Source organism: Balaenoptera physalus (genome assembly GCF_965194825.1).
Source record: "Balaenoptera physalus genome assembly, chromosome: 3".
Taxonomy (NCBI): Eukaryota; Metazoa; Chordata; class Mammalia; order Artiodactyla; family Balaenopteridae; genus Balaenoptera; species Balaenoptera physalus.
In genome coordinates, this window is record NC_138890.1 from 7340826 (window position 1) to 7354221 (window position 13396).

A 13396-nucleotide genomic window follows, 5' to 3' on the forward strand; every position below is an offset into this window, starting at 1 on the left:
TAAGCTTTGGACCACAAGCTGCGGTGGGGAGGGGGACAGGCGCCGGGAGGGAGGGGGTCTGGACGGGGTGGGGGAACTTCCCTCGCCCCCCAAGAAAGTCAGGGGCCCCCTGTACGCCCTTTGAGGGCTTCAGGCCGGCCTCCAGGCTGAGGGTGTGTAGGGAGGACACCGGATGCCGGATTCCCGGGTAGGCGCGGGGGTCTCTACCTGGCTTCGGAGACCGGAGCTGCCTGGCCCCAGGGAAACAGGGTCCCAGGAGCCCCAGCTCCCAGAATTGGGGACAGGGCGCCGGAAGCTCCCCGATCAGCGCCAAGCATTTACTAATCTCCTGACAACACAGCATCTCCAGCCCGGGGGACTGAGACAGAGACCCCTGAGTTGCTTTGCACTGTCCCTCGGACTCCCAACCGCCCTCCCCCCATCAGCGCACCCCCTGCTGGGCGTCTTGTACCTGTGGGGTGGGGGTGGGGGGCTGGGAATGCTCCTCTAGGCTCCCAAGCTTCCTCTGCTGCATCCCATAGCCACACACTGCTTAGCTGCGGCTGTGGGACCGGGCAAACGGCTTTGCCTTCCTGAGCCTCAATTTCCTCATCTGCAAAGTGGGTAATGACACACCCAGGATTCGGGGAGGTCATGCATGCGAGTCTGCCGTTACGCCATCATTTATTTTACAGTTCATTTCACACATATTTCCCAAGAGCCTACTGTGTGCAGGACACTGTTACCAGGCTGTCAGGCTACAGCAACCAACAAGACCAGCTGGGTCCCTGCTCTGCTGACCCTGGACACTGGTGAGGGAGCAAGATCAGTGGGTAAACAGAGAAATATCCACGGTGATTTCACACTGTGAAGACTAAAATTTCATGAGGCATAGAGAGTGACTGCAGGGAAGGATGTTCAAGATTAAATGAGATTTACGGTTTGTATCTGCCTTCCTCATTCACTTTCAGCTCCATGAGGGGAGGGCCAGGTCTAGAAGAGTGGCTGGTACACAATAGGTGCTCAGTAAATGTTGAATGAGTTAAAGAGGGGATTCGATTAAGACTATTTTCATAGCACTTTAGAGCAGGTAGGAGGTTTATCATGAACCAATCCATCCTCTCTCCTATTTTACGGATGAGGCGAGTGAGTCCCTAAGACCCAGAAAGGGGAAAGATGTCATCAAAGGCAATAAGGGAGTTGACGGGGTGTCATCATTCCCACACAAGTGAGGATGGCTGAAGGAATGGTTTTGAACAGCGGGGAATGGAAGAGAGTAGAGACCAGACTTGAGCACAGGTCCCTCCAGGAACCCATGACACCCAGCCGGTGCCCATCTCTCTCCCCATACCACACAGACACAGCCCTGCACTCATCCATTCAACAAGTATTTACTCAGTGCCTACTATGTGCCAGGTGCTCAGGACACAACAGCAAACAGAAGAAAACCCCCTATGCCCATGGAGCTGACATTTAGTAGAGAAAACAGAGAAGAAACAACATAAACAAACGAATAAATATATAACAACAAACTGTGATTAGGACGGTGATAGAAATAGCTTGTGACAAGAGAGAAAAATGGAGGGATCCACTTTGGGCTGGGTATCCAGGAAGACCTCCCAGAGGAGTTGCATTACTCTTCAAACACACACACACACACACACACACACACTTTGATCCAGACGAACGTAATCCCACAAACACCACATACAGGCTGGAGCCTGAGAACCTGAATAGTGTGCCTGAGGCCCCATAACTACTGGGTGGCCGTGCAGAGATTTGAACCCAGAATCCACCTTTCTAACCAGTGTACTTCCCGCTGCACCCACATGCATGTACCCTCCCCGCCTCCACACACACACATACTCAGAGTCACACAGAGACACAGCCAGCCTCATGCCCACATAGACTGATATGGTGTCACTTTGTCACATACACACACTCCTGCGGGTATGGTCTAGTCTCAACTACACAACACTCAGACTCCCAGAGAGTTCTACCCGTCCGGTTGCATGTGGGCAGCTGTGTTCAAAGTCACGTTCACACATGCGCACGCGCACGCAGACACACACACACGCATGCCCCGTGGGGAGGGGGGCTGAGAGTCCTTCCCAGCTCCAAGTCTTGGAGCTTGGGTAGTCATTGTTGCTCCTCAGGCCTGAATGACCTGGGGCAAGCTGTGGACAAGCATATTCATCCTCATTTCCATCCCTCTTTGGCTGTCCATCAGACAGTGGCCCATCACCCTGTCCTTCTGAAGGCGGTGGAAGTTGGGTGAAGCCAGTGCTCCTCTGTCAGGCCAGGCCAGGGACGCTGACAAGCTGGATGAGGGAAGAGGCCTCTTCTCAGCTTGAGCCTGGCGCCTGCTCTGCCATCTGGACCCCACTCGCCAGCTGGCTGCTGCGCAGGGGAGGGGAAGGCAGGCTTAGCGGCTCCCTTCCACCTGGGCACTCAGGCCAGTTTCTGAGGCCTTGTGTCCCATGCCCAGGTTTCTGCCAGAGATGATTTCTGAAAATGTGCATAGGTGTCCAGACAGTGGTGGCATGTGTGTCTCCACCTCTCTCCCCTGGCCTCCTCCATTCCTTCCTTCATTCCACGAATCCTTGAGCACCTACCATGGGCTGTTCTGGGCGCTGAGGATACAGCCAGGACCGGCTAAAGAATTCTGCAGAGCCCAGGGCCAGATGAAAATGCAAGTCCCCTGTTTAAAATTATTAAGAATTTCAAGACGACGACAGCAGTGCATTAAACCTTCTAAGCATGGAGCCCAGTGGGACTGCTCAGGTCACGTGTCCATGAAGTTGGCCCTAGAACAAGACAGAAAAATCTCCTGCCCTCATGGAACTAAGGGGTGGGGCAAGCAGAAACAAACATATGATACCTCAGGGGTGATGAGTGCTGAGAACAGAAATAAAGATGAGTGAGAAACAGAGGGTGATGGGGTGGGGGGAGGCATCCATGCCAGGGAAGGCCTCTAAAAGGAGGTGACTTTGAGCAGAGAGGTGAAGGAGGTGAGGGAGTCAAGTGGATTTATTCATTCACTCGAGACATTTGTTGAGCACCTACTGTATACCAGCATTGTCCTAGGTCCTGGAGATCCAGCAGGGGACAAAACAGACCAACATCCTGACCTCATGTCCTAATCAAAGGACAGGCAATAGATAATAAAATAGGTAAATTATATATCTTGTTAGAATGTTGTAAGTCTAAAACAAACAAAATGAAAGCAGAGCCAGGGAGATCGGGGGTGGGAGGAGCACAGGATATCTGAGGCTGGTTTTCCAGGGGAGGGAAAAGCAAGTGCAAAGGCCCTGAGATCTAAATATGCTTGAAGTGTTTGAGGAACAGCGAGGAGGCCAGCGGGATGAGCGGGGAGGACGGGAGGAATTGAGGTCTCTGTGAATGTGTAGCTGTCTCCCATGTTATGTCCATAGCTCCACTGAGTCAACAACAGTGATAATTGTTAGTATTATTAAGATAGTGGCTACTGTTTCATGAGCACCTACTATGAACCAGGCACTGTGCTCAGAACCTTACATGCATTATTTCATTTCATCCTCACAACAACCTCCTCAGGTAGGTATGAATATTATCCCCATTTTACAGATAAGGAAACTGAAGCTCAAAGAGGCTGGGCAACTTGCCCCCAAATATACAGCTAATAAGTGGCACAGTCAGGATTTGAATGCATGTCTGTCAATGTAATACTGGAGCCTAAGCATGGTCCGTACTACATGGCTGTTTCTCTGCCTGTCTGAGCATATGTGTCTGTCTGCATACAGAGGAGAGGGTGCCTCTTTCTCTGTATGTCTAACTCATTTCTTCATTTATTCATTCAGCATTCATTGAGACTATGTGTGGGGGACCATGATGAATGGGTACCATTTCTTGCCCTCACAGAGCTCTAGTGGGGAATACAAATAATTACAACCCCTAATGATGAGTGCTTTAATAGGGGCAGAACAAACAGCAGTGGGAGCCCAGAACATGGACTGGCTCAGTCCAGCTGAGAAGTGGAGGTGACCTTTAAGCTATCTTTATACATTCATCCATTTGTTCAACAATTGTCTGTCATAGACTTGCCTGGTGCTAAGCACTACGTGGGTGAGATGACGTTTACATTCACTTCTACTAGTTCATATTGAACTGAAGTGCTAGTTAGAGCTATAAGGCAAGAAAAAGAAATAAGAGCCAAGGTAGAGGGTAAAGTAGCTAGTAGTTAGTAGACCTTCTAGGAACATTATTAATATGCTCTTGAGTCCTCAAAACAGTAGCTAGACATTGAATAAATACTTATTAAGAGCCTATGATGTTCCAGATTCAGTTCCAGGCACTGGGGATATATTAATAAAATAGATAAAATATTTTGTCCTCCTGCAGCTGATATTCTAGTATGGGACAAGACAGACAATACATGTAATAAGTAAATTACATAGTATGTTATGAGGTGATAAATGCTGTGAAAAAATAGAGCAGGATAAGGGAGTTTAAGAATCCTGAGGGGCTAGCAACTTTAAACAGGGGTGGGGTGGAGAGAAACACCAGGAGAAATGCTAAAAAGGTGAGATGTGATTAAAGACCTGAAGGATGTGAGGGACCTGCGGATGTTTATGGGGAAAAAGTTCCAGGCAGGGGGAACAGAAAGTGCAAAAGCCCTGAGGCTGGAGTTTGCCTGGTGTGTCCAGAAACAGCCGAGAGGCCAGTGTATATGGAGCAGAGTGAGCCTGGGGGAGGGTGGGAGGAGGATGAGGACAGCAGGACTGTGTAAGCCTCTTGTTGAGGACTTTGACGTCTCCTCTGAGGGAGGTGAAAGCCATGGAGGGCTCTGAGCAGAAGAAGGACATGATCTGACTTGGGTTCTAACAGGCTCCCACAGGCTCAGATGGTAATAGCATTTATTAAGCACTTACTGCGTGCCAGACGCTGTTCTTCGAGAATTCAATATGGTCTGATCTCATTTCATTCTCATATAGAACCTGCAAAGATTATCATTCCATTTCACAGAGGTGAAACTGAGGCTTAGACAGTTTAAGTCACTGACCTACGGCCACACAGCAATAATTTGCAGCGCCTGGGTGTGACGGTGTAGCGAGCCGGCCTTCCCCTCGCGCAAGCTTTTAGATAGGGATTGCCGGCAGCAGAGCGCACTCATAATCTGGAGTTGCGTCTGTGTCCCTGTCTGTTTCTATTTCCACGCGTCCCTGTCTGTCTCTGCGCGCCTCTGCCTGCGCGTCCCCCATCTGTGCCCAAGCCGCCGTCTCGCTGCGCCCGGCCCCCGCACATCGGAGCTATTTCGGGTTTAGGCATAAAAGCCCAACAGCTCGGAGAAGACGCTTCCTCCTGCCCCCGACTCGGACCACGCGCCACACGCGGCCGGCTCTGGGAGCTCCCTGTCTTCTCTGAGGGATCCCCAAGCTGGAGAAGCCCCCGCAAGAGGACAGGTGGGGGCTGGGGCGACCCGGGCCGGAGGCTCTCGGCCCCCCAGTGGCCAATCCAGGCATTGACGCTGTTCAGAGCCCAGTCGCGCATCAGCTGTCGCTCTGGCAACAGACGGGTGACGTCACCGACAGGCAGTGCGTCAGCCACCTGCTGACGTCACGCCCCAGGAGAGGCAGTTGGCGAGGGGCGGGTGCGGATTCCATGCTCAACCGGCAGGGGGAGCCCCAGGGAGCTAACGGCGGATGCCTTCGGCCTGGTCCTGCAGGAGGCACTGGCCGGGGCCGACATGGCCCCTGAAGCCCCCAAGGCGCGCTAGTCTGGCGGGATGAAGAGGAGTCGCAGTGTCCTGTCGGTGGCCCGGACCGGTGACGAGGTGCGAGGGGCGGGGCCCTGGCTGGGGGCGGGGCTTGGGCTGCGACGGGGAGTAGGGAGCCCTCTACAGACCAAGACTGACTGCTCACTAAACCTGGCTTCACTTTCCCCCCAGGCAGCAAGGAGTCTTGTCCCCTTGTGCCTCAGTTTACTCCCTTGACTTCATTATTCTCCTGCTGCCCAAATTAAGGGCTCTCAGCCCAGGGATAGAAGGCAGGGTCTTCCAAGGGGCTTTCCAAATAGGGAGAGGATTGTAGGGTGGAGGGGAGGGTGCCGGAGGTGAGGCCTTAAGGGTCTCAGATATGAGGAGAGGGGGCCACAGACGTTTAGGCCAAGAGGGGGCTTCCTGGACGTGGAGGGTGGTGATGTGTTAGAGGGGTTTCACAGTGAAGGGCAGAGTACAGGCATGAGGGTCCAGAGCCCTGGCCGTCCAGTGGTTAAGAATCCGCGCTTCCACTGTAGGGGGCACGGGTTCGATCCCTGGTCAGGGAACTAAGATCCGACATGCCGCGTGGTGCGCCCACACACACAAAAAGAGAGGAAAAAAGGGAGTCCCACAAAAATTATGGCTGAGAACGGGCACCCTTCAGATGTAAGAGCTGAGAAGGGACCCTCTGTGGGAGGGATTAGTGAGTGGCTAAGACGTGAGGGGCACAGGAGCCTATATCCCCATCAGCCACTATCTCAGATGGTTAGGGAGGGACGTTACTGCAGGGAGGGGCTCAGAGCTGCCTGACCAGGCTGCACCCCTATCCCGCCCTTGTCACACCTCAGAGGCCGCGAGAGACCCCCGAGCCCGGCCGAGCCAACATGCTCGGGGCTGCCCTCCGACGCCCTCGCCGACGCCTCTCCACGGGCCCAGGCCTGGGCTGGGCTGAGCCTGAGCCCTTGGACACTGGGGTCCCTCTGCCATCACGGCCCACCACGCTGCCACTGCTGATCCCCCCGCGGATTTCCATCACCAAAGCTGACAGGTAGGCAGGAGGTGGACCAGGCTGGGAGGTGGGGTGGAGGAACAGGGCCACCTGGGCTAAGTCCAGCCACCAACCCTTTCCCGTGCTCTAGGCTCCTGGCTCCCTGTGTTTTGCAAAAGCAGCTGAAACTTCTCCTGGAGCCTGGTGGGTCAGGTTGTGACATAACCCCGCCCCCACAAGAGGCACCTCTTGCAGCCTCTAGGAACCCCTTCTTCCATTTTGCAGCTGCCTGAGTCAGCAAGGGGCAGGATTTCGGAAAGGGTTTCAACCCTCCAGTCCCCAACGATGCTCCCATAATCAGAGAGCTGGGACAGGCTAGGGAGTGAGCCTCCCACCAATCCGCTGTGCACCTCTATTTCCCTTTCTGAGAGGATGCAGTTTCTTCAAGGCCTTAAAAGGAGATGGTGGGACCCTGGAGGAGGTCTGGACTGGCATTTTTCTTTCTCCTGAGCTCAGCTTCACACTGCACTTCCTTGCTCTTTCTCATCTGGGGTCCTCGGAGGGCACTTCAACCCCCATCTTGGCCCAAGGATGAATTTGAAAGCCAGACAGCTGCCACTGTTCTCTGCAGCCTCAATCTCCCCACCCACCCCTTTGTCTATTCAATCGGAGGGCCCCAGGGTTTCTGCTTGGGTCATGGTACAATGGTTCATTTCCAAATGGGGGAGGAATTGACTGTCATTCCCCTCTCCAGTGGTCTAATGTACCCCCCCCCCAAAAAAAAAAACAACAAAAAGAAAATTCCTCTAGCATCTACCTGGTTCAGGCCACAGATCCAACTACCAGCTCTGGCCCACTGCCTTGGGCTTTCCTTTTTGTGCAGCCCCCGCTGTGACCTGACCCCACCCTCAACCGCACCCTGTGTTACCCCACCCAGAGCTTTGACAAGACAACAGCAACCCCCGCCCCCCGCCAAGAATTTGGTCCAGCCCAAGACCCTCAAGTGATCTGGGGAGGACTTCCAGCCCTTACCGATCCCCTAGAAGCCTTTTTGAGTATTCACTTGTGGGGAGGGTCCCTGAGAGAAGTTGGGGGACACAGTTCTGGCCTCTGGGACATCCAGCCGCTGCTAATGGGAGGGCGTTTCTGGCTCTGCGTTCGCCCACGCCTGGAGCCCCCTCTGGCGGGGAGAAAAGCGGCTGTGAGGGTTGGAGACGGGCTTTGTTTTTTTTGTTTGTTTGTTTGTTTTTTCCAATAAGAACAGTGCGGAGGGAGGGCGGTGGCAGACGGCAAGGCTTGCCCGGGGGGAGCCCTTGAGGGGGGCGCGCGGGGGCGGGGCCTGGTTGCACGTACTTGCACCCAAGCTGGTTAATCCGAGCGCGCAACGGCCGGGGGCGGGCCACTGGTGTGTGTGCTCTCCCCGTGCCCGGCAGCCACCGACACCAGGGCTCGGCCCGGGCCTGGGCGGGGGAAAGGGAGGGCGCTCGGATCCCGCTAGCTCTTTGCTCGCTCGCGCTCAGCGCGGCGCTGGGGGAGGCGGGAGCGTGAGTCACGGCGACTCCCGATTTAGGTGCCGGAAGGGGGGCTCTGCCGGCGGGGGCAGCGGGGAGGAGGCGCGGCTGTTTACTCGCCTGAAAAGGGCACGGGGATGCGTCCCGCGGCTGCCCGGGATCTGCCTCAGTTTACCTGCTGCAGAAGCGCTTTAGAAGGAGCAGCGATACACAGAACGGTGGGCGGGCAGTCGGGGTATCAGAGCCGGGGTGTCCTCCTGGAGCCACACAGGAGCCAAAGGGACACACCCCAGTAACACCTCAGAGTGGCCCCAGGCCGACCACACACACACACCAACACACATTGACTCCCTCAGACACCACAGTCAAACAACAGAGGCGAATCGAGTGCACAGCTCCGCGAGCGCGGACCCACCACAGTACACACCCAATCGCGGGGGAACACAAGCACAGACCCCAGGCCACCAGAACAGACCCTGTAAGAGGCACACACCCTCCAAACAGGCAGCACACGTGCACACACTTCCTCCAGCCACAGACACGCAGATACACGCACAGCGAAATCCAGGTAAACAGGCAGACCGCAGCAGCCAACCACGTGCGCACACACACTTCGAGGAGACACCGAAAACACAGACATCCCTCGGAAGAGGCCACGTGCGCGCACCTCCCGCCCCGGGCACACACCATCACCGTCCTCCGACCCACCAACAGGAGATTCCCCGAACACCGTCGCCGCCCGCTGCAGGGACCGCATCCGTGTTACCGAGACCACTTCCCACAAGCTCCCCCTGGCCAGGGGTAGCGAAGAGGACAAGCCAGCACTGGGCTCCGCCCCCACCATGATGGACGGACTGACTGACACACCGGCAACCAGTCGGGTGTCTCCTTCACGATCGGATTAACCGTTTAACTCCTTCGTGGCCGTGCGCGCCGCGGCTGAGGCAGGGCGCTCTGGAGAGAGCTGAGTTCCGGCGCCCCCTCCCCGCCGGGAGCGGGGCTCTGCGTGGGCGGGAAGGGCCCCCTCCTTGGGTGGCTGCCCCCCACTGGCCCGGACGGAGGAGGAGGGGGGGCGGTGCTGACAGCCGCGGCGGGCGGGGGGCGGGGAGAGGCGGGACGGGGCGGGGGAGCCGGGGCTGCCTCCGAGCGGGACGCCGAGCGCGGAGAGCGCTGCCCCGCGTCAAGCAGAGCGCCAGGCGCTGACAGGAAGCCTCCGCGCCCGGCCCGGGGGCGATCGGCCCGTAGCGCCCCCGGGTCTCTCCCCGGGGCGCCATGGCCCCACAGAGGCCAGGCGCACTTGAGGGGCCCCGGGCGCGTCAGCTCGCGCGCAGCTGAACGGGGTGCAGCTTGGAGAGGGCCGGGGCCCCCTGGGGTGCAGGTGGGGGCTGCGGCCATGGAGCCCCCGGCCGTCCCCTCAGAGAGGAGCCTATCTCTGTCTCTGCCCGGGCCCCGGGATGGCCAGGCCACCCTGAAGCCGCCCCCCCAGCACCTGTGGCGGCAGCCGCGGACCCCCATCCGTATCCAGCAGCGCGGCTACTCGGACAGCGCGGAGCGCGCCGAGCCCGAGCGGCCGCCACACCGGCCCATAGAGCGCGCCGACGCCGTGGACACCGGCGACCGGCCCGGCCTGCGCACGTCCCGTATGTCCTGGCCCTCGTCATTTCACGGCTCCGGCACCGGCAGCGGCAGCGCGGGCGGAGGCAGCTGCAGGCGGTAAGACTCCGCGGCGGACGCGCGCGGAGCGGATAGGCGCGCAGAGAGGACGCAACTCGCCCCGCTGACCGCAGGGGGGCGCTGTGATGCGGGTGGGATCAGTGTGACTGACGGGGCTGGGGGGAGGAGTTCTACTGCGGGGGCGTCTGGGACCTGACCCCCGGTGGTGCACTGTACCCGAGACTTCCTACTGAAGATGATCTTGAGATCGATTTATGGGGGCGCCATGCTGCGCGTGCTATTAACGGGGTCTTGGTTGAGGGTTGCAGCTTTAGGGGTCTGTAGCCTTCGTCGGTGACAGTGCAGCACAGTGACTAGGCTGGGTGCCATTTGACGGGGCTGGATTCACTGTGTTTGGGGATGGCCTAGGGGTCAGTCTGTAGGGAGTGCCTGCGAGAACCACAATGCTTCCTGCAGGCTGGGGGGTTCCCAGGGTCCTTCTAGAGTGGGGAGGACTGTATTGGGAGCGGGATTCATGGACTTGCCTTGCAGCTGGGGTCAGTAATCTAAAGGGGGCCTCTTGGGGGAGCCCTGTGTTGGGGGCCTGTGTGCTATGTCAGAGCCCCCGCTCAGGGCAGGAGTGTTAGGGTTCAGTAGCTGCCCAGAGGGAGAGAGAACAGTGTTCAGGGGGTGCACAGTCCCAGCACAGGGTGAGGGAGTCCCTGGCTCCCTAGGTAACAGTGTTAGTGATGAAGTGTGAGTTGGGTACCCTCTCACTGACCTGAGTTTGCTCCAGCTGTTGGGGATGGCCAGCTGTGGCCGCCTTGGCTGCATGCTCTGCCTGGGGTTCTGGGGTCCTATGATTGTGACAGCATAACTGTGTGTGTGTCCAGGATAGTATAGTTTGTGACATGTTGACTGTGTGCTCCCAGGACAGTGATTGTGCCAGTGTGACTTGTGTGCTTCAGGGACATGGTGATTGTGACAGTGACATCGAGTGCTCCTGGGACACAGTGATTTTGCTGGGTGACTGAGTGTGCCCCTGGGATGCTGTGATTGTGATGGGATGACTGTGTGTGCTACTGGAATACTATGATTGTGACAGCGTGGCCGTATGTGCTCCCAGGACATTGTGATTGTGTCCCTGACTGTAGGATGTGGTGATTGTCACAGAGTGACTGTGTCTGCTCCCAGGACAGTGATTGTGACAGAGTGACTGTGCGTGCTCCTAGGACAGTGATTGTGACAGCGTGTGTTTCTGGGATGCAGTGATGGTGGCACTGTGATGTGTATATTCCTGGGGACACTGTGATTGAGACACTGTGAAATGTTCTCGGCTGCTTGTGTACCCCGTGCCTGAGAGTTGGTGCTCTCACTTTCAGGGCGTGCACCCAACTCCCTGGCATGCTGTCCTCTAACCAGCTAGTGTTCCGATGGGGTCTGACTTTGTGTCCTGGTGACATGTGTGACTGATGGCTTTGACTGAGCGCTTCGCCTGACTCCCATGGGTGCCCCTCTACTTGGAACACCACTGGGACAGTCAGATTCAGGCCTCTCCTGGAGTTCCTGAGGGAGGCCCCTCTAGGCTGGGACCCTACTATTTTAGCTCTCTCTGGAGATCTCCAGCAGGCACCACAGCCTCCAGGTCACCCAGCCCCCTCCATTCGGGGCACTCCAGCACCCCTGCCCACCCCCAGGATGCAAGTGTCATGGATCCAACACTCACAGCCTGCTGTTTCCCACAGGGAACTGGAGAGAGGCTGAAGGAAAACAAAGCTGGAATCAACAGGAAATGCCAAGACCAGGGGCAGTGCGCCAAACTGGCGCAGGTCACTGTCCTGAGAGACCCAAGAGGGGGCGGGGTGCAATAGGAACTGGGCATTAGTCCCTTTTTAGGCCCCAGGGACTCCCCCTACCCTGGTCTCTGTGGTGCTGACTCTCTGGGGACAGTGGCCGAGTGACAATCATCATCATTATCTTAGTGAGATCCATCTCATAATGGCTCTCTCTTGGGCTCCATGCCAGGGGCTTTTCCACACATCTTCATCCCTAGTGACCTGTGAGGTAAACTGAGGCCCAGAGGGGCAAAGCCCTTTCTCCTTCTTTTTTTTTTTTTTTTTTTGGCCACGCCACATAGCATGCAGGATCTTAGTTCCCCTTAACCAGGGATTGAACCGTGCTCCCTGCAGTGGAAGTGCGGAGTCTTAACCACTGGACTGCCAGTGAAGTCCCCCCTTCTCCTCCTTACCCAAGTTCACACAACCAGGAAATGGCAGAGCTGAGATTCCAGCACAGGTCCCATCTGATGCCTGTGTGTCCTGGCACAAGTGTCTTGCCCTCTCTGAGCCCCAGTTTTCCCATCCGTAAAGTGAGGTTGTTGTTGTCACTGCCCTGTGGGGGTCATTTCGAGAGTTCTGCGAGCTTGGGGATGTGTGTAAAGGACTTCACACAGCGAGTGCTTGGTAGTCACTCAGGGACCCGAATTTGGGAGAGGAGGTGGGGCCTCCGTAGACCCTGCTCCTGTAGGGTGGGAAGGAAAAACAGGAACCTCAACCACATCCCAGCAGGGGCTCAGGTTTCTGTTTCACTGTGGGCCTGCGTAGCCTCCAGTGGCTGTGGCCGGAGGGAGGGCACTGGTGCCAGCATCCTCCCCCCACCCCCAGGCAGAAGGAGGAAGGAGAAACTGAAAGGCTTCTAATGGGAACTCACTTCTTAGGAATGAGCATTCTGCCAGCCCAGTTCTCCAGAAAGGGTGCACACACAGGGGGTTCCAGTGCTATCCACGTTAGAGTTCATGCAGCCACCAGAAAGGGGACCCAGAGAGCCCTCCAGACTTGAATCAAAGGAACCTCCAAAGAGAGGGCACTGTCCCCCCGTCTGAGATGGCATCTGAACCCCCCCTCCAGACCTGGGGATGTAAGAGCCTGCGCTCCCGGCTCCCTGTGGGGCTGAGTCAGGGCACCGCCACAATCTGTCAAAAGGCAGATGGAGCGGGAGGAAGAGAAGGACTCTGTTGGTGAGGTGGGGAGACTTGCCTGAACTGGGGGGCGAGGCCAACGTACCGACCCCTTTTGAACCCCCAGACTCTCCCCACCGAGGGAGGCTCTGCCTGGCCCCAGGAGGAGGTGGATACCGGACTGGGGTCTCTCTCTGGCCCGTGGTCTCCACTGGGGTCTTCGCCTCCCCCAGTCCCTGGCGCTCCCACATCCCTGCGTGTGTATCGGGAGTAGGTCTCTCCTCGCGCCCCTCCCTCCGCACGCCCTCTGCTGGGTGACAAGAAAGGCACAGGCTGAGTGTGCGCTCGGAGTCCGGACCTGCCTCCGGAACTCTCGTCCCCTAGCAAAGTCGCCGCCGCCAGTCACTGCCGCGGCGCCCCGTATTATTCATGTTTATTGAGCGCCCCGGACAGCGGGCGCCAGGCCGGCCGACCGCAGGCTGCGGATGAGGTCCTCGCCCACCCGGGGTTGGTACCAGGCCGCTACCTCCATCCTCCACCTTCAGCCGAGCGTGGTGGAGACGGCCGCCTGG

At 57.2% G+C, this 13396-nt stretch overlaps 1 protein-coding gene across 4 annotated transcripts in view; it reads left to right on the top strand.

Annotated features, from left to right (window-relative positions):
- PDE4A (phosphodiesterase 4A) overlaps positions 1–13396 on the top strand; it is a 48406-nt gene that overhangs the window by 1445 nt on the left and 33565 nt on the right. The window contains exons 2-3 of one of the 4 annotated variants that reach the window (XM_082454905.1): positions 5684–5791; positions 6565–6764. In XM_082454905.1, coding sequence (XP_082311031.1) covers positions 5744–5791; positions 6565–6764 — 248 coding nt within the window. In that variant the 5' untranslated portion in view covers positions 5684–5743. Of the gene's footprint in view, positions 1–5653; positions 5792–6564; positions 6765–9378; positions 9929–13396 lie in introns of those variants that run through there. The other 3 variants (XM_082454906.1, XM_082454910.1, XM_082454904.1) reach the window with 3 other exon arrangements.